Below are 24,526 nucleotides of genomic sequence, written 5' to 3' on the forward strand. Positions count from 1 at the left end.
ACACACAGAGACACACACACACACACACACACACACACACACACACACACACACACACACACACACACACACACCACCATTAAGTCAGATGTGAATTATGGCAACATCTGAGTAGTTTTTGAAATCTGTACACTACAGGAGCTAGATATATCATGTAGGATTTAACCGCTGCCTGTTTATAACAGTCAGCGAATGGCCAAGCACATTTTTCCCTAGAAATCACCCCTCAGAGGAATGGCATTTTATCTGGGTTTAATTTAGAGAGGTGTGTAAATCTTAGCTGGTAAATCTCCTGGTTTCAAAATATGTTCACGAGGGGAGGGCAGAGTAATTATTATTATAGCGATTCGTCTCTGTGTTTCACAGAACTGAAGCTGGAAAGACAGAACTGGCATTAGAAATCATTATTTTCTATCAGTCAGTGTCTGGATTACATTTCCAATGACATTTTCTGGCCTACGACACATTTATACATGCAGCGGGCCTCATTACATTATTGCAGTACCCTATGCAGAGGTATTTGAATGCAGAACTGATTTTTCGTGAGAAAGAAGAAGTGGTTAAGTGTGACAGTAAATAGACCCCCTTGTATCAAAGTGTTTTGTTTTTTTTTTATTTTGTTTTAAAGTGAAGCATTTTTCATTGGTTAATCTGGGCGTCGGGACATCAAACAGCCTATCACGAATCAGCAGGCTTCAAGGTTCAACAGGTAACTTGTTTTATCTCCTGGAGAAGAGTACTGTAGCTTTTGATGGGAGATATTGATAGTAAAAGATTTCAACACTCAGCACAACAGTTTTATGAAGACAAATTAAGGTTTGTGTAATTTTCAATGTAGACTTTGCGTTTATAATAGTGGGTTATCATCCAAAGGCGGATTTTTTTTATTATCTTATAGCTTATATTGTCACACCTATGCTAACGAGCTAGCTGTTATTGTTCTTGTGTGAACTAGTCAAATGACCGCAGTAAATTAAGCGCTAAAACTGTTGTTTATTGTTGCGACACATAAACCAGCTGAGTATTTCAGAGGGGTCACAAGAGGGTTCGTTTGCAAACTTGGCCATTGCTTTCAACTTTTGAACTCAGTGTTAGTTATTTCCTCCTTTCATGTATTACAGCGAAAGTGTTACTGTTGTCGAGTTGGGTGGATTTTATTAGCAGGAAACGCACTGTAGATATCTCTGACGTCATAGCTTGTTGATAAGTAACACACCTGTGTGTCTCAGTGGTGGATCTATTCCCTACTCCAGCGTGTTGAAGTATCCTTGGGCAAAATAGTGAAGCCCAGAAGCAGCATCGGATATGTTTGCTCAAGCGCTTAGATATAGAGAAAAAATGCTGGTATGAGAGTGCGTGATAGGCTACAACATCCTTTGAATGCTCAGAGAAGAAACGCTCCAACTCTAAGTACCAGTCCATTTACCTTTAACAGTAAATGCACGATTACTTAGACACACTGCTCAAAAAAGTGAAAGGAACACATAAAGTCTGAATGTGGGAAAGAAATCATGCTGGTTATCTATACTGATATCAACTGGGTAATGTTTTAGGCATGAGAGCATGTCTCATCATTTATTGGAAATGAAAATTATCGCCCTACAGAGAGCTGAATTCAAAGACACCCTGAAAATCAAAGTGAAAAAATGGCAGGCTAGTCCTTTGCACCAGTGTAGGGTCTGACAATGACTCCAGGAAAAACACCCCAGTGTGTAATGGCAGTCAGAGTGCATACAAGTACTATAAGACTGGTATTTGTATAGTTTTTGTAGAAAAACTCTTTTTATATAAGCATCAGAATATTTACTATTAATGGTAAATGGACCTGCCCGAGTACTTTCAATACAGAGTGGTGTATTCCACTTACTATTAGTGTTAAATGGACTGGTATGTACATAAAACCAGTCCTTCAGACGTACCAGTAAGTACTATAAGACATGTACTTAAATGGTTAAGCAGAAAAGCTTTAACTATATTAGTACCAGTCAATTTACCATAAACAGTATATGATAAATGGAATGAATTAAATAAACCAGCGAGTTTGTGTGAAGTGAAGTGAGGAGCTGCTTTTATCCTAAAAGCTGTAGTTCATGTCAGGACATTTCTCTTTTTGTTTGCTCTACATTTTCTACAGTGTCTTCTAGGTTTCTTTGTAAAGACATGAGCTAAGAGCCTACCTCTAAACAAGTAATCTAAGGATTTTTTTTAACTTTCTGTTTTTGCGCTGTTGAGGTTAATGGCCATTTGATGTCAGTGCTTTCCTCTTTTGCAACCTTTTGCCTCTCTCGAAAGTTTTCTTCTCGTACGGTGTGTTACAAAGCAAGCCTGTGAACTTATGAACCTGTGCAGCCAGGCTTAAAAGTCCTGACATCAAAATTAGTCTTATGATAGTTTCCACATACAGCCGTTTGTGTCTGACAGGAAGAATTAGCCCATCGCTGAACCATACAGGAATGGTCATCGCACAACCGGTCTCATTACTGCCTCGCATTTCTTCAACAGTGTGTGTGTTTGCACGCCTGTGTGTGGTTTGCATGCCGTGAGGATTAACCTAGAACTTCAGCTGATGCTGATTGGAATGACGTTCAACACCGGCCTTTAACAAGAAGGAGAGTTTGTGTGTGTGAGAGTTGGTGAGGCAGAAGGAACGAGGACACAGTGATTATAATTTAATATCAACATGTCTGTGACTGTTTTCCCTCTCTGCTCAGGATGCCTCCTTTTATCTCTTTCATTTCATGTCTGTCACACACAATAAAGGCCATGTAGACTGACTGTACTACTGTACCTGGCACTGGTCCATTTGGCAGGATAGGTTGCAGGTGGCCATAAATGGGTTAGTTAGACCAGGGCACAGACAGCCTGGGACATTAAAAAAATCTCTCTCTCACACTCACTTCATAATGTTGGTGTTTCATCATGTTGCTTTTTTTTTCTTTTTACATATGCAGCATAATTAATGTACACGTGCTCCTCTCTCATTCCTCTTTGACCCTTATAAATATGCACCAAGGAGTGCTGGATTAGGGTCAAGTATCCTTTTCTAAATCTCAGCGTGTGTGTTTGGGTGTGAGCAGACATTTGCATGCTCGAGTGTTTGTGTCTTAAATCCAGGCGGAGCAGAACGCGGCCCGCTGTAAGCCCAGGCATGTGTGATTTGTGTGATTGGGTTTAGACGGCGTTGGTCGGCGGCGACGTCTTGGGGGTCCAGATGACCGGATGCTCCACGGGCAACGCGCGCTGTCCTGCTAACAATATCAAGGTAAGACTACTCTGCCTGGACTCCTCACCAGCAGGTTCATCATATGCGATTTACTGTAATCAGTCCTCAGCTGTAAATTCATATCCAGCGAGTGTGTGAGATCTTTACATAGGCCTGGTGCATGTGTGTAACTGTTCAGCAACACCAGGAGGGATTTAGGAGATGAGGTGTTTTTTGTATTTTTATGTAAGCGTTGGATGGGAGTAGTTTAATTTCCTTTTGGGGCCTCTGATATCAAGGGTTCATCCTCATCTCTGTTATTAATCTCTTTTATGTGGATTTGTACTTTTCGAAGCTGCCAGATTTGTGACAAACTTTCAGTTTTTGGAGTAATGAATATGGAAGTAATTATCAGTAATGGGTTCATATTTCAACGAAAAGTGCGATGCACGCCAAATCAAAGCTTCTCGATGATTTTTAGCACCTCTTGCATTCTTCTCTATTTTATGCTCTCAATCTTCGTGGCAGGTGTTTTGTAATACAGAATAAAGAATGATGTGGCTGTAACCTCTCCGATGGTAATGTGTGGCGTTGTTCAACAGGTCAGCTCTCGCTGCTCCCTCGAGGACATTAAGCTGCTCAGTTTTGAGAAAATCCCCAAATAATTAACACAAACATCAACTGCCCACAGATTATAACTGCCAAGTTTTAGTTGAATCTCACTGTTGTGGTTTCAAGGGAAATAGGAATAAGTGCTGCTTGCAGATTGCTGGGTTTCAACATCCTTTCATAGCAGTAAAGAATATCTAGGGTGGATAGCCTTTAGCCTAATAATCGCTAATCAAATAAATAATGAGGCGGTCGTTTTTTTTCAGCCTTCCTGGAAAATATCTGCAACATCTCAAAGATGCTGTGTTCAATGTCACCAGGACATTTCTAAGGAGAGTCTTATTATGAACTGAACTTCATTTATTTAACCCATTGTACAAATATATATATTTCACCATCATAAACCAGAAAATAATGAGAATATATTTTTTGTCTCTTTTAGTTCCATTGCTAGCATTTATGCCCCAGACTGTTTCAGACTGTATTTTCGTGTTTATTTTAATAGTATAACTTCATAATGCTTGTAGCAGAATTTGCTGTTATTACCTAGCTGGTAATCTGTCCTTGGACACCTGTAGGACTGCCTTTTGTTTTAATGGCTGTGCCGCTTAACCAAGGGGAGCTTATGTCACCACTTCAGGTCGAAGTAAGAGGTCAAGCTCCTAAGCTGTGCTGGCAAAGTGTTTATTTGGCAGGAAGTGTTGGTCGTCTAGTAGTCAATAGAGCCTTTGTTTCCTAGTGGCAACATTTATCTTTGTCTTATAAACATGATATTATTATTTATTATCTTACTTCATTTGTGAAACTAAATCACACTGAAGACTCAGTTAGGAAAGTGTGAGGAAGTGACAGAGTTTGTAACCTGTGTCCCAGCTGGAATTTAACCTGTGGCATTGTGACTACAGGCTGTGATGCACCATTCCAAGGGCCGCTTTTGTACTTTTCACCTTTATATTATTTTCTTTAAACACAGTTCTTTAAAACACACAAAAAACCCTTACACATTTAAAGTTTAGACACGGGTCATAGCATTTGAAAGCCTCTGTGTGTCACTGTAAGACATTGTTTCCACTGACGTATCAATGTCATTAAATTCCTGTATTAATTGATGCTTTTGGCACAGCTGACTAAAAGTATAGTTGATGTCTTGACCTGATCGTATTGTCAGCAAGCACTTCGTTTTCATCGTAGCACAGCAACAAGTATGTAGATGGACTGTTATTGGCCAAAATTTAGGTTGAGCAGTCCGACTACATTTCTGTGTTTTGAAACTTGTATTAGAGCTTATGAGGAGGGTTAGGAGTATTAAGTTAAAAGCACATATATGTATAATCGCTCTGTGATTTCAAGAGAGAGCACAATAATAAGGTTATGATTTTCTTATGAAAATGTGTCTGCTGTTGAAAAAGCTGCAGTTCTGTCCGTTTTTATATTTGAAGAGGTGTCACTGAAGGGCTAAATCCAAATTTCTCACTCGCTGTACCAGTGTTCTTTGTGCTTGTGTCTGACGTATTCTGCTTAACGCGTAATCTCTCGGCTCCTAGATTACCACTTGTTACTTTATTGGATGACTTGGATTGCGATTTCCAAATTAAACTCAAACACAGAGGAGGTCAGAGGTTCAGACCAGGATAGAAAATGTGTTGATGCAGCCAAAAAGCAGACAAATCAAGCCAGGGGGTTGTGAATTAAACTGGTTTCTTTGTTTTGTAATAAGAAGAAGAAGTACAACAAAAATGAAAGCAAAGCCCAGTCACCCCTATAAACACTGAAACCTTAAAGGAAGGAAAGCCACTTAATTTGTGTTTGCACATCTGCTTATCAGGTCGCACATCAATCTGGAAAATAAAAAACCTGTTTTTCTCCTGGGAGTATGATTACAAAAGGTCCCACATTCTAGTTAAATTGTTTGTGCAGCACTGAAGGTTTTTGCCTCCCATTCCTGCCTGCACTGTTTATTTTTCAGTTAGCCAGGACTGAAGTTGGTGTGATGTCAGGAACCTATGAGAAACTATGGCTACTCTCACAGAGCTTAAAAAAAACATAAAACGGTACAAACAAAAGGACTTCATTAAGATTCATGAATTATTTTTTAGTGTTTTTGTCTCTTATTCAATGGAAAAATAATGTTGAAAAAGCAAATTTCTTCAAAGCCCAAATAATAAGTTTCTCTGACATTTTCTTTCTCATCTTTTTGTCTTATCTTTTTTATTTTTACAAACTTAAACTATTCTTTTTGGTTAAGTAAACACCAAATCGAAAGTATAATTTCCCCCCTTTCTTTCTGTGCTATCGTCTACTTTTACCCTTTATTACTGCAACATCTTCTGTCAGGAAGTAACAGGCTTTGTTATGCATATTAATACTGAGCTGTGCTATGTTATTTTCATTATGTACAGCTATCAGATTGTGTTTTATTTGCCTTCATGTCAAATCTGCAAAACTGTGACACCACGTGTTCAGTGGGTTTCTGGGTTGATGCAAGACAAATGTTACGAATAACTGTCCTAAATATAATATTTATTTTAACCCGTGTCTCTCAACTTAGATTATTTTGGAAGATCTTTTATTGTGCCAAATATACTACGAAGAGATAATGCTTAAAATATGCACTATAACTGACAGATGGATAATATACATCAATATTTAAGCTAGGTTGATATACAGCAGGGTATTGGCTTCTCACAAATCAGTGAGTAGCACATTGGTCCTAAGTTCAAATCTCCTGTCCAGCTTTATCTGCCTGTTGCTGTGTGGGTTCTCTTCACAGTCCAAAGACATGCACATTAGGTTGATTGGTGACTCTGAATTGGCCATATGTGGATGGTTGTCTGTCTGTGATAGACTGGTGACCTGTCCGGGCTGCTTTCTGCCTTTTGTCCTATGGTAGCTGGGATGGGCTCCAGCCCAACCTGATGTGAGCCAGATAGTGGCACTAGTCCACAGTGCAAAAATATAGTCAAAGGTAATTTTGTCTTTACCTAGCTATTCATTTCTAATAAATTAAGTTAGTCAGAAAAACTGGCTGTTGGGTCCAATCTGATTGTTCATTTCTGTCAGGTATGTTCCGTTCAGATTAAAAGCTGGAAGGTTGGCTAATAGTGTTGACTGTGTTCTACAGTCTAGAGTCCAAAATTATTCAGGAAACCCCCTGAGAGTTGCCAAAGCATACTGCACATTATTTTTACTCAAACATTCCTGTCGTCTAAGGTCCAGACTATAGGCTGTTAGAAGCTGGCACAGAGCCCAAAAGCTTTGAGTTGTTTTAGAGTAAGAGATACTCTGAGACCCTCTTTGGGATTCTTGGGGAAAAAATCAAAAAACAAAACCTACTTATTAACTTACATATGGTTCACCAGGAGTGGAGACTTTGCTTTATCATATAATTATTTATTTAACACTTAAATAACACATATTGCTCAACCTCAGCTGTGTGAGTGCAGATATGGTTTATACAGCATGGGTGTGCGTGAGAAAGTGTTTGTGCATGCTTGTGCTTGTGTCTGTCTGCACTGCGTGTGAACATGACAGTGGTGGTAATGTTTAACCAAGATGGGACTTTTAATGCATTTCTTACAATCCCGACTTTTATTTTATTTAATATCAAAAATAAAAGCATATTTAAAAATTTGTTAAAGATAAATAAGTTCTCAGATGGTTTCATTCAAATAACAGAGAAACAACAAACTAAAATATTCATTATTTCTGACGATAACATAACTTTGTTTTTTTTATTCTTTACTTAATCATCTTATAAGCCCTCAGATTTATGTGCCCCCGTCCACCCACACACCACCCAGGCAGGCTGGAAATGCACTTACATGTTGACATAACAGTATTGCAGAGCCAATATTTTTTTATTTTATATATAAGATGTGTTACTGAACACCGGTTGTTATGGGGTCTGCTAGTTTCTGTTTCTCACAACCTAACTTGATATGTAAAGCAGCTTTAATGAGAGTATTTAATACTTTTGAACTGTTGCTCAAGTAAACAAAAATGCTTAAGTTGCAGCAACAACCTGGGGGAGTATAGGTACAGAGAACACAGTTGGACTACCACAGCCTTGCACCAAGTACAGTAAGCAAGATGATTCAGCTGCTCAGAGACTCGGAGCAGCAAGCAGTGTTTAAGTGAAGCTTTTAATTCCAAAGATTGCTAATGCACTTTAAACACACAGAAGTCAGCTTGTGAATGAATCAAATATAGCATTCGACGGAAAGACAGTATCTTGTAAAATGTATATGAGATCAACTGTGCAGTCAAATTGGTTGGAAAACCTGTATGTATGCAACCGGGGTCAGAGCAGCAAAGACTGCATTTCTGCAGAGCAGGTGCACATTAGAAACTTTAGTAAAAAACTAGAAGACATTTTAGATTGACAAAATCTAAAAGTAAAAGTGGAAAGAGGGGGAGTAAAAGCACTGCAGCACAGCAGTGCTTTACCAGTGTAGTATGGTGGTGGTGGTGGTGGTGGTGGTGGTGTGTGTGTGTGTGTGTGTGTGTGTGTGTGTGTGTTTGCAAGTAAGACGTACCCTGACACAGAGCCCCACAATGCCAGAAGAACTACTCGAGGGTAGGACTTCCCCTGTCTGCACAGTGTGGCTGTGTTTGTGCTTTAATGACAGTTCTGCCATGACCATACCATGTTGGATCTGTGCTCCAGTTCATCATTTCTGTTTGTACTATCGGTGTATCAAAGCAAAAACTTGATACTGTGATGTGCAGGTCTGTGCTCGCCTAATGATTCTTTATTATCTTCTGTCTGATTGCATGCATCCATGTATCCATCTGTGCATACATCTGCACGGCTGTGCTTCTCTGAACCAGGCATGTGTGGAAGTGTGTGTGTGTGTGTGTGTGTGGAAGTGTGGTTGGTTGTGGAGTGAGTGAGAGAGAGGGACAACAAGGGAGGGAGAGAGAAAGAGAGAGAGAAAAATGAGAGAGGTTTGAGAGCTCAATGGGCAAACGCGGTGTCCTGATGTGCTAGGGCACGCTGTTTCTCTAGCAAGTTTTTGCCATTCCACGGGATTCTTTAAGTTTTGGGTAGAAGTTCTTGCTGCCGCTCTTCACATACGATTCAAGCGCCACATGTTCTTCTTGACCTCTTCTGTTGTCTCTAAAGGTAACGTATGCATGCGGGTTGAGTACAACCTACAACTTTAGATTTTTGGTTTGATTTGTAGTGCTTTTACTTCAAAAGTTAGTAAGATTGCTGCAGAGAGTGTTTTTGGTTTTAATTTGGGTTGTTTTATAATGTCTCATTAGTATTTTTCTCACATCTCGTATTCTTTCAGTCTATCGTTGCTGAAATCTTGATGTTGTCATCTTACTGTCTCTTTCTTTATTAAAAATGACGGCAAGAGATTAAATAATTTCCTGTTGAGATCAGTGAATTTAAAGTTTGCACCACTGTATCAGTCTGTAGTGTTGATTTGTCTTTAACAATGGGTCTTCATGTATTTTTCATTATTATTTGTTTTTTTTGGGGGGGGGGATTCCCTGGTGATGAAGTTTGTCTGCACATAGAGTCCAGACAATAGCATTATATTGAGATCTTTCCCATTGTTTTCCTTCACTTATTGTGAGATTGTGTGACAGCTGATACATTTTGTTGTCTTTATGAGGTAAGTGTAGCTGAGGAGAATTTTTTTTTTTTTTGTCTCATTTTATTCTCACGTCTTTGATGTCATGGTAGGTCAAAAACAGATTTTCCATCACGTTTTTTTAAATCGAGCAACACGCAGTACTTCTTTAACACTGGTGAGGATTCACATGGAAGTTATTGTGATGAAAAAATTTGGGGCTTTTTCGCTAGAAATTAAAAGTGTGGTTTGCAAGAGGAGAAGAAAAAAGTTTGAGTGGAGAGGAAGCGATCCATTGTTTCCCTTTTGTGCTCGAGTCCATGTAGTTGACGGCGTCCTTTGTTGTGTGGTAGTCAGATGTCGGTGAGGAATGAATGTCGTGCCGTGTACAACTGCTGGACACTCGTTGTTCATTAAGGTAATGGCATTCCATGTAAATTGTGTCTTCCCACATTTTACAGTTCATTACTAATTGGGCTAACACTATAAACAAACGAATCCACTTTTGAACAGATGTCATAGTTTGACCCATCGCTCATGTGAAAGCATCTTGGATTATTCGAATCGGAATTTAATTTCTATTGCAAAACAAAAAAAAGAACAAAAAAAACAGCTTTAGGAAATGTGAGCTTTATGATGTGGTTTATGATGAATTCATAGAACTGTTTGCGCCTTGAGATTGAATTACATGTTTAGTTTTATTTGCCCGAGTTCTGTTTTGCATGAGTAAATTAAAAAAAATAGAATTTGCATTCGAAAAAAGATAAAAAGTTGGTTCTCATGCTGCGCAAGTCTTGTTTTTCAGCTTAACCTTTATTTTCTTGTAAAACTGCTAAACATATTTCAGCGCCACAGCAACCAAAGAACAACCTGTTGAGCTTTGCCCAGTGTTTGTTGTTGCTATGAAAATTAGAGAGCATCTTTTCTAGCGCATGTCCACAGATGCTCTTTTGTTTTTCTTTTTTTTCTTCCCCCTTTTTTTGTGTGCATTTCCTGCCTTCAAATGTGCTGCTGGCGCTGGTATTTAGATTCTCTAATTTCTTCCCAGTTTACTTTGGTCAGATAAGCATCAAAACACGTTATGCAACTGATAGCGTAAAATGAGAAACAGAAGTAGAAGGCTCCGGTAAGTGAATCGACATGTCGCAGCAGAAACCCCTCAGTTTCCTCTGTTCCTAGGATTTATCCTCTTATTCATTATCATGTAAAACAAGACTCTGTCCTGTTTTGTTTTGGGGTTTTTTTTTTTACAGCCATTTTCATTTTTATTGTCTCATCCAGAAAAAGCAAACTGCCCTGAGGACTGCTCTGTTTTTATTTAGGTTTACTGCAAAGTAATTAAAAAAAGATCAGCTCTTATCCTGTGATTTACCCGTGTGTTTCCCCTCTGTGTGTTGCAGTTTGCACCATCACTGTGGGCCTCAGAGGACGAGCTGTTTGTGGAATAGATCCAAGATTCTTGTAACTTTTCTGCTAGCCACATCCTGTTCAAACACATCTCTCTCCTCTCGTATACCCTCCTCTGTCTGTCCTGCAGCCCGCTCTTATTCCCTCTTGCTCAACAGACCCTTACACATTTCAGTCCTCTCCCCACATACACACCCCCTCAATCTGGCCCCTTTCTCTTCTTTTAGCTTTCATTTCCCGTTCCTTATCTCCTTTACCTGCATGAGAAGGACAGTCTTCCCCAGTCTTGTCCCAAACTCTCACTACACCCCTCTCCTAATGCTTCTTTTCCACTAATGGGCACCATATCAGAGAGCAGCACCACATTCCCTTCATTGTCACTGAGAACCTCTCTCCACCCCTAACTACCTTGCCAACACGAATATCAACACAATCCAATGGAGACAAAAGATATGATGATGACGAGCATGCTGACAATGGACAAAGGGGAGAATGAGGGAGAGAGGGACAAGGAGAGAGAGGACATGGGGGGAGAAGATGATGGGACACAGCGTGAAAATGGCAGACTTATGCTTGCTGATGGGCTTGCAGACAGAGGTCCCAAGAGCATGACATCTGGCTCTGGCCAGCAGGTGTCCAATGGCTTCACAACATCCACCCCTCAGAGCCCCAGGGAGAGCCCAGGAACTGCAGCTTGCGCTGCGGGTACAGCCTCAGGACCCGGAGGCGGTACTGGATCCTCAGCACCTCTGGGAGGCCTAAGGACTCTGATGGTCCAGCAAACAAGCTTGGACAGGCCCAGAGAAACCTGGAGCAAGAAGATGGACTTCCTTCTGTCTGTGATTGGCTACGCCGTGGACCTGGGAAATGTCTGGCGCTTCCCATACATCTGCTACCAAAACGGAGGAGGTGAGGAAGCAAAACATGTTTGGAGGGGAGAAACGTGTCGAAGGGGGAAGAATGAGACATAAAGTGTGGTGGAATGGAGAGAGAGATGACACGTCAGATCCCAAGCTAAAGCAAACAGGATTTGAAGGATTAGACAGAAGAAAAGGCTCTTTCATACTCACTGCTGTGTATTCTGTAATTCACATTATGTGTTTTATATGTGACAGCTGAAGTCGGTCGACTGCTCTCGAGCTTTGCCGTTATTAAAGACTGAGTTAGATTAGGATGATTTGTGGTACTTCCCAATAAATGCTTTAATAGCTTACAAGGAGTGCCCCAATTAACAAAGTTGTGTATGGATAAATGCTTTGATGTAGCTTATTTCTTGCGCAATCGGAGGTACAAAAAGGTATGTCTTCACAAAGTCCACGCTTGTGTCTGCCCTGCTCTTTCTCTAGCCGATCCTGGCGGCAAACACAACCTCTTTTTATTGAATTTGCAATAATAAAGCCTTTGCAATTTCCTGTGTTCTGTGTGTGAGTGTGTGTGCCTCACAGAGCGAGGCAGAGATGAAGACTCGGGACACACTTGATAGAGGCAACAGTATTAATTGTGTTTTTTTCAGTGTCTTTCTCCTTGCTTAATAACCTGTCTCGCAGGCAGCTGCTCAATCAGCCCTTATCTTTGCTTTCATGTCACAAAGAGGCACAAGCACCGTCCCGTCCACACACACAAATGCAACACGTGCACATGGAAATAAGTTTACAATCAGATAGCAAGAAGGAAAGAGCGATGTGTTATCAAACACCCCGCAAAAGCCGAAGAGTCTGAGATCTGGCTGCCGTCCTGATGTTCTTCTGCTCATCTGTGTTAGGCCTTTAATTTTATTACTTTCATATTTTAGAACAAAGCCAACATCAATGTCGAGATCCTTTATGATAGGATTTTAGCAAAAATAACTCCAGAAAGCATAATAAATACAGCAGTGTTGTTTTTGAATAGATTGAGCTATATAAATAATAAGCTTTGGCACCTGTTAGGATTTTTACAGTGTTCTTAAATGGTGTGTGAAAGAGCTCAGTTTCTCTTGAGTGTAGTTGGCTTCTTACTGTTTTCCCACAACATGTGTTCATTGTCACGCATTTATTCTCCCTCCCAAATTTCTCCAACGTCTCTGTCCAGGTGCCTTTTTGCTGCCCTACCTGTTGATGGCAGTGTTCGGAGGGGTGCCTCTGTTTTACATGGAGCTAGCGCTCGGTCAGTTTCATCGCAGTGGCTGCATCTCCATCTGGAAACACATCTGTCCCATCTTCAAAGGTAACAGCGAGGGGTGTACAGAGAGAGAACCGATTATAGGGAGAAAGTCAAAAGCAACAGCTTGGACGAAACGTGGAAGAAGATAACTTTAGAGGGACAGAAAAGTTAGAGGTAGGAAAACAAAAAAAAAAAGACGAAGAAGGAGTTTCAAATCATCCAAGTCCAAGAGACAGCTCATTTAACCTCCCTGCCCCCCCACCCTTGAAGAGCATCCCTAGTTTCCTGTACCTCTAGTGAGATGTTCTGACTCTCTGTTATGGAAATTGTCACATTTTAATGCCAAATGCCAGATGCTCAGAAATTTGATAGTATGTAAACTGTCGTTGTTTGGAAATGTCACACACTCACCCAAAGGGAACCTGAATTAGCTTGAAAAAATAACCCACTGATGTCTGTGAGTGATGTAAGCAGTGAGTGATCTGGTGTTACTTATGTATTTATTTGCTTCAACTCACCCAGGGATAGGCTTTGCCATCTGTATCATAGCCCTCTACGTAGCCTTCTACTACAACACCATCATGGCCTGGGCCTTGTACTACCTACTGTCATCTTTCCGGCCCACTTTGCCTTGGTCCACCTGCACCAACCCCTGGAATACAGCCAACTGTAACCGCTACATGTCCTCAGACCACAACGTGTCCTGGTCCAACACCTCTACGTCCCCTGCCGAGGAGTTCTATACGTAAGTGCATGTAAGTCAGATGTAGTGGCATAGGGGGAGCTCTACGCAGGAGGGAGACGTCAGGTGAAGAAAGGGAGGATGACTTCAATTCCAGGGTTGGTTCTGGTGTGTGGGACAGATTCCCCACCATCATCCCCTAAAAACCCACTTCCCTTACTGGTGGTGAAAACTGTGCAGGGAGACTTCATTAGTATTTCGGAGTACGAATGACTGATTGGAGATTCTTTATGAGTGCATAAGTAATACAGAAGTATGAACCGCTCCTTTAGGAGCAGGTGAGAGAGTTTTTTAAGTACTGGATTATGGAAAAATATAAAGTATCAGAGAAAAGTAATGCTTGGTATTAGCCAGTAATAAAATATAAGTCCTCCAAGAGTTAACCAGGTTTTAATGTGCTGTTTTTGCAGCGATTAAGTCAGGGTCTTTTGAAAAACAATGTCCCTGTTATTCTTGACTGTTCTGGGTCTGTGCAGTCAACGGGCTCAGTCTTATCAGCACAGCGTCCGACTGCTGAGACAGATTCAGGGTTGACGCAGAGTTGACTTTTCCTAACGCAGGTTTAAAAGTAACAGATTCCACAACTCAGTCTGGCGCCAGAATTTCCTGTTTTTTTAGCACAATTCATGTCTCAGTTTTTTCATTTGAGCTCCTGGTGCTTAACCTGTGCCCACACACTGACCTTACAGTTTGTTTCTGACTTCTTCTTTTTTTAGCTTTTAAGAAAGTTGCGATAAAGTTTGTCTAAACCCTTTTGAATAGTAATAGTCTTGTCTTACGTACTGATGGTTTTCTTTCTTTTCTCGCTGGTCCGCTCATATCACATTTCCTTCTTTCCGTGCTCTTTCCTTTTCCTCTGCTTTCCTTAATGTTCCAACATTCCCTTGTCTCCAATCCCATATTGTTTTTGTCTTTTATCCATTACTTCTGCATAATATGCCCTTCCCTTCCTGCTTGCTGTCCTCCTCTTCCACTTCCTACACTTCTTCACCTCTACTCAGTTACTTTTTAGCTCCTGTCCTCTCGTGTCGATTCATCTGCATAAAATGTCTTCCTTGTCTCTCCTCTTTGCATTTCATTCAACCTCAACTTTCAACACAAACGCCCTTTCTTGTTTTCTCCTTCCAGCCGGCAGGTGTTGCAGGTCCATCTCTCCCCAGGTCTGCATGAGTTGGGCTCTATCAGCTGGCAACTGGCTTTATGTCTGCTCTTCATCTTCACCATTGTTTACTTCAGCATCTGGAAAGGAGTCAAGACGTCTGGAAAGGTAGCTGAAGGGGTGCCTGCATGGCTGATGGGGGGTGTCAGTTAGAGCAGATGGATGGATTGATAGATGGAGACATATGGACAGAGGAAAAAAAACAGCAGTTATCCTGTCCTCTCTTTACCCTCATTATATTCATCATCGAGTGTGGAAAAGTTGATTAGAAAGGAATGAATATCAGAACCTAGCTAAGGCAATATAAGACCATTTTTAGACATAAAGTTCGTGCCCTTATGTTCAGATAAAGGAGTAAAACAGACTGGTAGAAATAGATTTATACTGTAAATCCTACATTTTTATTTTTTATTTAACCTTTACTTATACAGGTAGTCCCATTAAGACCCAGTGTCTCATTTACAGGAGAGACCTGCTCCAGACAAACATGTTAAAATTGCAACAATAATATTTTAAAAAAGAAGCTAAATATGTCTAATGTGCACAGTCATATTAAAAACAAGTTTGAAATCTGAAAGTGAAATCAATTGAGAGAACTTCAAATCCTTCTGCAATGTATTGCATGAAGACGGGACAGAAAAGGAGAATGCCTTCTTCGCAAGCTCTGTACGAACTGATGGAACGGTGAATGTGATGTCCGGAGACCCCAGTCTAAACTGTTTACGTAACATGTACTCTGATAGGGCAGTAAACTAGAAATAGATTCATAGATAAAATGATACCAATGAACATCCTTGCGTAAGACCAATGAGGACCAGTACAGTGGTGTTTTAAAGGTTTACAATCAGTCATAAATCTTAGTGCTCCATGATAGACAGAATCCAAAAGATGAAGAGTGAGCAGAGGCATTCATATAAATTATGCCACCATAATCCAGGAAGGGTAAAAAAGTGGCAGCAACAAGCCTTTTCCTTGCCATGAAAGAGAAACATGATCTGTTTCTGAAAAAGAACCTCAGTTTCTTTAATAGATGGTCAATGTGTGGCTTGAAGAAAAGATTTTCATCAATCACACTAGCTAGGTATTTGTATGAGGCCACAGTTTCAATAGAAATGGCTTGAGCAGATAGAGAATGAAGTACTGCCGGCACCCTCTTTCTGTTTGAGAACAACATGACTAAGTCTGAGCTGACCCAGCTGAGACTGAATACTATCAAAAGCTAGATGTAATTGTTTGAAAACCATGTCAATGGTACGAGCACAGCGATAAATAATTGTATCATCTGCATAAAAACGAACAGATGCATCTAGATTCTGTGCAACACGGTTGACATAAATAGTAAATAATATAGGCCCCCGGACAGAACCCTGCGGCACTCCATTAGTGACATTTAAAAAAACTGGAAGATTGAGCTGCACACACTGCTTACGGTCCAAAAGATAATTGGAGAACCAGTCAAATGCTTGGACTGAAAGGCTTATTTCCAGTAATCTCTGACCTAAAATACCATGGTCAACAGTGTCGAAAGCCTTTGATAGATCAATAAAAAGAGCTGCACAGTAGTTCTTGGCTCAGCTATGATATTTGCTGCCACGCGCAAGAAGAAGGGACAAAGACTGTCAGGACCGGCCAGTTTTTTGTGCCGCGGCTCTTCAAAGCCTTACATACCTTTTCTACCATGAAAGGTGTAAAGAAAAGAGTGTTAGTAACCGATCTGCTAGCAAAGTTGTATGCAGGAGGTTTACCATCAGATACTGTGCTAAACAAAGAACAAGAAGCAACAAAGTGTTTGTTTAAAAAATTGAGCATTTCAGTTTTGTCTGACACAGGAATGAAGTCAATAATTAAGTGAAGAGGTAGCTCTGAGGAATGAGAGCTGGCAGGGAGAGACTTTATAGTTTGCCAAAACCTCCTAGGGTCGTTTATACTGTCAGTGGTTAAAGTCAGAAAGTACGCTTCCTGATGGAGGCAGTAAACTGATTACGCAGCTGACAAAAACATAGCCAATCATCATCGGATCCGGATTTTCTCGCAGCTGCCCAGGCCTGCTTTCTCTCATGTAGGAGGCCAGCCAGTTCCGAATTGAACCAGGGCCTGACCTGGCAAAAGGGGCATGTTTGTCCACAAAATAGATAAAACCCTCTTGGAAATATTTCCAAGCTAAATTTCCAATGTCAGTCATTCTAATACGACCCCAGTTAAAACTGAATAAATCGTGAAGAAACGCTTGCTTTTGGTGTTTCTCCCAGCACCAACTATGCAGTGATCACTCAGGTCCTTGGCAAAAACTGCCAATGTGGAAAACTTCTGTGGCACATTGTATAAATAAAGGGTCTATAAGAGAAGATTTATCTGGGGATTTGGAATTAAGGTGCATGGGGCTTTGAATAAATGGAATTAGACTTAAAAACAAGCAGTGTGCCTTAAAATAAACAGAAACAGAAGAAAGCCAGCCCCAATTAAAATCACCTACCAGAATGATTTCATTTAAATTCAATTCAGATAAAAGTTGAACCAGAGAAGGTTACGTGCTGGGGTAAGCAGATGGAAGCCGATAGCAGCCAACAACTATCATGGAGTGATAGAACAGATTAATAGTTAAGGTCAAGATTTTAATTGCTTAGGTGCCTTTTCTGGAACGGTCAACTGCTACGTCTTTATCCAGTATAGCTTTGGATAGCCAAGTCACAGAAACAACATTATATCAGCACCAGTTGAAGGGGCCCAGATTCTGAACATATCCATCTTAGGAAGCACTCTATGCTGGTGTCTAATCTGCTGGTGTTTCACATACAGCCAGAAGCCCAGGGTTAGGTTGAAAACCAGATAATAATCATCTCCAGTGCAGATGTCACACAGCCTATAACCACTAGTCATGAGTCTAAGCGGTTTAGTTTGCTGCTAGCATGTCCTCCAGGACTTCATTCTAGGGCAAAACAGGGCCAGGTGCAAAGCCCCTGCAATGGCCAGGAAGGGTGACAGCTGCCCAAAGAGCATAGCATCAGATCCGATCGACAGGACACTGAATATTGCCTGAAGGTGCAGGCCCTAGCGGCAACCAGCGGTCACTAGCGATCTAGCGAGTCAAACCCCGGGGATCCTGGGCAGCAGCAGCTGGCCCGCTAGCTGCTGTCAGCTGTAGCTCACTCGTCCGCTGCTGTCAGCAGTGTGTCTAATGCTGTCTAATGCTATCTATTGTACAGTAACGTAGTCAGTGAACGCAGAGTGGACCACAGAAACACTTTTTTAAGCATATAAAGGTTTATTAAAATTAGAGTAAAAAAGGTTCTTTGCTTTCTGTATTAGGTAGTTTGGGTGACTGCTACCTTTCCCTATTTGGTCCTCCTGATCTTGCTCATCCGTGGGGCCACCCTGCCCGGGGCCTGGAGGGGTGTCGTCTTCTATCTCAAACCTGACTGGGAGAAGCTGCTTTCCACTACTGTGAGTCCTTTTGGTTCAGTGTGACAAGGACCATCATCAACATATGTAGCGAGCTCAGATCCTGCCCTCTTTCTCTTATTCCTCAATCATTTCTAAACGCGTGTCCTTCACTCCCATCATTATTTGTCATCACTTTACCTCTCACTCTCTCAAAGGTCTGGATTGATGCAGCAGCTCAGATCTTCTTCTCTCTGGGTCCAGGATTTGGCGTGCTCCTTGCCTTTGCCAGCTACAACCCGTTTCACAACAACTGCTACAAGTAAAAACTTTTGTTAATGAGTTCATAAATCAGTGACGTCTGTTTGCTTAATGTCAAAATGCTACTCTGTGTTTACTGAAGTTCAGCAGAAATGTTTCATCTCTCAAATCCTTTATTTAACATATGTCACCATGAATATTGACATATCTTTATTGATGAAATTACCAGAAGGTTAAATCCTTTGCGTAGGCGCTTTAACTTTGTCATCTTTCTGCTAAACACTTGTTTCCTCTATCAGAGATGCGTTGGTCACCAGCTCGGTTAACTGTCTGACGAGCTTTCTGTCTGGCTTTGTCATCTTTACTGTGCTGGGCTACATGGCTGAGATGAGGCAACAGAATGTGGACGCTGTGGCAAAGGATGCAGGTCGGGCCCCGCACCAACACACTGCAAGAAGTTCTTTCTCCAAACTGAAGTTGTTGGAAATTTATTCAGAATAAACGACTGAATCTCCGATGTTTGTTGGTGGAAGTTTGGATGGCATATAAATACCAGGTCTCACTTTTTTTCTCTAGGTCCCAGTCTGTTGTTCATCATTTATGCAGAAGCCATAGCAAACATGCCTGCTGCCACCTTCTTTGCCATCATCTTCTTCCTCATGATCATCATGTTGGGTCTGGATAGCACGGTTAGTTTTCCGATGACTCATTTTAGTATTAAAGTCAGTCAACATTCTTTAAGGTTTGCTCCTCGCATTTAGGGGCGATCGTGGCTCAAGAGTTGGGAGGTCACCTTATAATCGGAAAGTTGCCGGTTCGACCCCCGGCTTGGACAGTCTCGGTCATTGTGTTCTTGGGCAAGACACTTCACCCGTTTGCTTACTCATGGTGGTCAGAGGGCCCGGTGGCGCCAGTGTCCGGCAGCTCTGCCTCTGTCAGTGCGCCCCAGGGTGGCTGTGGCTACAATGTAGCTTACCATCACCAGTGTGTGATTGGATGGGTGGATGACTGGTTGTGTAAAGCGCTTTGAGGTCTTTAGGGACTATTAAAGCGCTATACAAATACAGGCCATTTACTATTTAATCTAAAATATTCACTTGTTGCCTAACTCCCAGTTCTTGGGGATGTTTCATATTTGTCTTCTTATAAAAGGGAATGCCTCTTTTTCTTTGACTGTGATTTCACAGTTGTGCTCATTTCTCCTTCAACGCACTGGGCATTATTTGTCCTCTGTGTTCAATTTTGAATAACATTCAGTGAAAACAAAGTGATAGGAGTTTCATATCACTATTGTGTGATGGTCTCGTCTCCATAAACCTTTGTTTATCTGCTCGGAGGCAGCCAGGTGGAGAGATCCGTAAGCTCTTATCACGAGCTGATAATCACTGTAGAACCTTCAACGGGGATGCTATGCTGTTTGATTTTATGACTGAGGATATTACTGCAAAATATGTCGGTGTACATGACCTCGAGTTGGAGCAGTTCAACACCAAGTCCAGAAGCAAAGCTGTGTATCTTTGCAGCATTTGCAAGATGAGACAAACAGCACATAACACAGATGTGAAATTTTCACATACATGACATATAGCTGCCCTAACTTTCTTTTCCTTCTGCCCCATCTTAGTAAGTAAGTTTATTTATATAGTGCTTTTTAAGATAAAACCCGTCAGAATGTGCTTTACAAAGGTATTGAAAACATGGTCAAATAAACACACCTGACCTTATTTTCCTCATCTTGATGTTTTTCTTTTTGACCCCAGTTTGCAGGCTTGGAAGGAGTAATCACAGCTATGCTAGATGAGTTCCCTCATTTGCTGGTTAAGAGACGAGAGTGGTTCGTCTTTGGCCTCGTGTGTGTGTGTTACCTTGGAGCGCTCTCTACACTTACATATGTAAGTATATTTGGGAATAATCACATTACTGTCAAAAGAGAATGCAAGTTACCAACAAAAGATTTCATTATTCAGTCTCCATAATTTCCCAAATTCACTCAGTATATATCATAAGATTATAAAAACTTGCTCACACTGGTAAAATAAGCTTGAATTTTGCTGCTCTGTTTTTATGCAGCGTATTGTGTCGCAGTTACCAATCTGCTGAAAATCAGATTAGAGCAGCCTCAGTAATCCATGTATCTCCAGCCCTCATTAAAGTAAGACAGTGACCACCACAGATTTCTGCTCAATTAAACACTCATTGTCTTAGGCTTGGCAGACGAACACTGTTTCACAAGTTGCATAAGTCATTCATAGAAAATGTTTCCGAAATAACTCTCCTCCTGTTCGTCCGTGTCGTGTCTCAGGGAGGAGCGTACGTAGTGAAGCTGTTTGAGGAGTACGCTACGGGCCCTGCAGTCATCACTGTGGTGCTGCTGGAAGTCATTGCGGTGTCCTGGTTCTACGGTGAGTGGTGATTTTTGTGGCGATGGTGGAAATTTGTGACTTTAATGAGAATCGCAGTGTGAATAAGTGATAAAAATACAGTGTAAAGTATAGTTCTGAGCGTCATTTGTGGCACAGCTGCCTTGTCAGTTCACATAGAAGAAATGAGACAAATGTTCGCTGTTGATATTTGGCTCTGAGGTGTTTCGTGTGTCTGTGTGCGTTCTGCAGGCACCAACCGTTTCTGTAATGACGTGCAGGTCATGCTTGGTTTTTACCCGGGTTGTTTCTGGAGGGTCTGCTGGGTGGCCATCTGCCCCTGCTTTCTGCTGGTCAGTGTCATGCACAGCATTTGCACACTTACACTAAGTTGTATTAGTTGCTGGAATTAGCAGTTTGAAGAGTAAGCCCTTGCAGGTAAAATAGTTTTAGCAGCTGTCATTTGCTTTTTAGCTGACATGCCCGGTGGTCAGATTTACCTTTTATATTTCATTCTTTTATTATGTCTGATCTCTGATTTGTTCCCTTTCTCAGTTCATCATCATCAGCTTCTTGGCCTTCCCTCCAGAGGTCAGGTTGTTTGAGTACCAATACCCACCATGGACCACTGTCCTGGGCTACTGCATCGGGGTGTCGTCATTCATCTGTGTGCCCGCCTACATGGTCTACTACCTGCTCAATGCTAAGGGCACATTCAAACAGGTGCAGAATTTCTGAATTCTCTCCTAACTCTGTTTTTCTCCATCTATCCCGTCTCCTCTCCTGACCAACTGATATTTCTGGAACAACAAAGGATTGCTTCTGGCCCTTTTCTTTTCCATGCGCTGCCAGGTTTTACTCTCTCCTGTGAACACATGACTGGAGATCAAAGGAACAAGGTGGAGGCCCGGGCCAGAGATTAGCAAGAAAAAAAGCAAATAGAATAGGCGACCAAACACGCGCGCACACACACACCCTGCAGCGGATGTGTAGCCTGTCACGTTGCTGTAACTGAAAGGTGACCGGACGCCGTCCGTCAGCAGCGCTGCAGCATCAAAAAACAAATCAGTCATCAAATTGCGTTCACCAGACACATACCAGGTGTTTTGCATAACACCTTGTAATGCACATTATGCATTGTGAATGCAGAGCGAATGCAAAAGTCTGCATCGTTATCGTCATCACTGATATTAAAATCTTGTTAAACCCTGTGTGAGGGGTTGACAGAAGGGAGGAGGACATCAAAGAGGCCGCTAGACAGACCTTCTGTGCCTGTCGCCCTGTATTGACTCTGCTGCCAGAGCGCACAATGACACCGACACAGATCGACAATCACAAGTCATGTTTTTGTGTACATGTGAACGGAGATGGCGAGCGTGTAAGTGAAACGTGACAAAACAGGTGGCTGTGTTTTATCAGTAATCGAAGGTGTTTTGTGTTCTTCTACATTGTTTCAGAACAAAACAATATGACAAATATGCTCTTTTTAAGATCTTAATTCAAGCAGTGTATATTTTACCAATAGATACTTCTTGATGTTTTTTTTGGCAGGGTAACTAATAATGATACCATTGTCACTACTAAAACTGCTCTGTTTACTCTATATGTCACTATGTCATATATGTCTTTTTTCTTCTCTGTCTCTTTTTTACTCTTTATCCACAGCGTCTGTTAAAAAGCATCACTCCAGTGCCCAGTGGGGACAGCCACAGAGATTTTATTGTCACAAATGCAGTCTGACCAAACCCTGACCAAAAGAAAGGTGCAACTCTACCTACCTGGAGTGCCCTCTTCTGGACATACTGCAAAACTACAGGACAAGGGGGCTACCTTTCACCGTCTTTGCCTCTTTTCGTGCATCTCCTACACTCGTTCCAACCAAGATGTAGAAATTTGAACGGAGTTAGATGAAGCCAGGCGTTAGTTGATATGTCTAGCTTGGTTCAGATCGGATCCTTGTGCGGTTTTTTGTTTTTTCTTCTCAGTTTTGCAGAATCTCTGTGGCCACCTTCTCATTTCTGTCCCACCTAAAAGGGGTCACCAGAGTCACTCAGTGACCAGGTTTTTCTTCAGGTCACCCAGCTCTAACAGTAATTTTATATAATAAGTGATAAGTATGACACAATTTCTTTGATGTAGACAGTAAAACATGAACCCAAACAGGAGATACTGTACAATGAACTCAGTCAGCGAAGGCCAGATAAATACATTACAGTCCACTCTGCTCTGACTGTTAATGGTTTTATTTTTATTTAATGCTGTTAAGTTATGCATTCTAATATGTAGCAAAATTCAGGTATCTTTTACATCTGTTACTGAAGCCAAATATATGATATCTGTTCTGTTCTTGTTTCTAAAGCCGTTTCAATATTGTCGTGGTTTTGTTGTGTTAACTGTCAGCCTGTGTTTATTTGGTGGCATCTTGGCGGAAGGACAGATCTGCAATGAGGTTCCTACACTGTGAAACACTGTCTGGTAGTGGTATGGATGTGTACGTTTGTGACTGTGTGTGGTCATGTAAAAGAGAGACTGTTATAATAACCAGTGGAAAGTAACCACTTGTATTCATTCTTGTAACTGCAATATAACACAAGTTTATTTTACAATGTAGCAGTACTGTCGTTGCATCTTTCACCACACATTACCAGACTCAGTGCCGATGGTCTTTGTTTAATTACACTCATGCTCTGCGCTCTGCCGTCATACTGCGCAACTGTCAGTAAGAGAAGCCAAATATGGATCAGAGCTAATACCATCACCAGTATCACAGTCTGAAAGTCAGCGTTACTGCCATTTACTTTCTACCAAAAAATCTGTGTGCCTGTGTGTGTGTGCGTGCATGCATGCTCCAGAGAGTATCTGTGTGTATGTAGGAGCAGGAGTTAAAAATATGGCGAGTACTGTACATGTACATGTGTATTTACTAGTCAGTCTGGTATTAATGTAATCCTGTGAATGCCTGTCTCCTCCTCATTCTCCCGTTGACGTGCGAATGTGTGCGCGTGTGTATGTGTGTGCGCACGTGTGTGTGTACACCTCAGGTAGTATGTTGTACGGGTTAGAGGTGTTCAGCCCCTTTATGTGTGCATGCAGTGGTGTGTATGTGTCCTGTGCTACAAATGTGTGTGTGCGTGTGGGTGGGTGTCTGTGACGTGCTCCTGTTGTCTTGTTAAATGCCAAAACATCTTATGAAGAAATTAAACTCCCTCTTGCCTCGCTCTCTCGTACCTCTCAAGCTTATCTGCGATCCTTGTATGTCAATAAAAGACTATTGAGACTACAACTGTATAGAATAAAGATATATATATATATATATAAATATATATATACAAATAAATATATGGGAAATAACAGATAATAAAGATATATGGAATTAAACAATGAACTCTGTCATCTTGTTATCTGTAAGTTTTTGTGTTTGTCCATTCTTGTTCACAATTTGATGGATTCAAGCAATCAGGAAGTGCAGAGTGTGTAATGATCTTTCGTCCCAATAACTTAAATTTTTATCTGTATAACTTCATCTCTGCGGAGGAAATTTGGTCCGGTCTTCTTCATAGTGTTTCGTCGGCTGATTGAGGTTTGCAGGCATTTGTTTGTACCCAGTTCTCTTTAGATCCTGCCACACCATTTCAATAAGGTTCATGTCTGGACTTTGTGCCTTTGCAACACCTTGATAGT

At 41.3% G+C, this 24,526-nt stretch overlaps 1 protein-coding gene across 3 annotated transcripts; it reads left to right on the forward strand.

The window, feature by feature from the left end:
- Window positions 1-237: 237 nt before the first annotated feature.
- On the forward strand, window positions 238-24,230 carry slc6a4a (solute carrier family 6 member 4a). 3 transcript variants are annotated; one of them, XM_026192710.2, is made up of 15 exons: window positions 238-816; window positions 3,115-3,262; window positions 10,797-11,712; window positions 12,874-13,008; window positions 13,468-13,690; window positions 14,816-14,954; window positions 18,153-18,287; window positions 18,443-18,546; window positions 18,785-18,912; window positions 19,062-19,174; window positions 20,246-20,377; window positions 20,788-20,887; window positions 21,098-21,198; window positions 21,401-21,568; window positions 22,511-24,230. In XM_026192710.2, exons 3-15 carry the CDS (start codon window positions 11,241-11,243, stop codon window positions 22,583-22,585), a joined length of 2,025 nt encoding a protein of 674 aa, XP_026048495.1. In that variant the 5' UTR covers window positions 238-816; window positions 3,115-3,262; window positions 10,797-11,240; the 3' UTR covers window positions 22,586-24,230. The 3 variants fall into 3 exon arrangements, with proteins under 3 accessions (XP_026048495.1, XP_026048496.1, XP_026048498.1); XM_026192711.2 differs by having other exon boundaries at window positions 3,176-3,262; XM_026192713.2 differs by lacking the exons at window positions 238-816; window positions 3,115-3,262 and adding an exon at window positions 8,703-8,936.
- Window positions 24,231-24,526: the final 296 nt, after the last annotated feature.

Source organism: Astatotilapia calliptera, chromosome 14 (genome assembly GCF_964374335.1).
Source record: "Astatotilapia calliptera chromosome 14, fAstCal68.1, whole genome shotgun sequence".
NCBI lineage: Eukaryota > Metazoa > Chordata > Actinopteri > Cichliformes > Cichlidae > Astatotilapia > Astatotilapia calliptera.

What these genes read in the sequence shown, in the direction of transcription:
- slc6a4a (XM_026192710.2), top strand. Translation starts at nt 11,241, where the DNA reads ATGGAGACAAAAGATATGATGATGACGAGCATGCTGACAATGGACAAA. An exon ending in CATCTGTCCCATCTTCAAAG is followed by an intron (nt 13,009 to 13,467) that starts GTAACAGCGAGG and finishes CAACTCACCCAG; the next exon opens with GGATAGGCTTTGCCATCTGT. An exon ending in CGCTGTGGCAAAGGATGCAG is followed by an intron (nt 18,913 to 19,061) that starts GTCGGGCCCCGC and finishes TTTTTTCTCTAG; the next exon opens with GTCCCAGTCTGTTGTTCATC.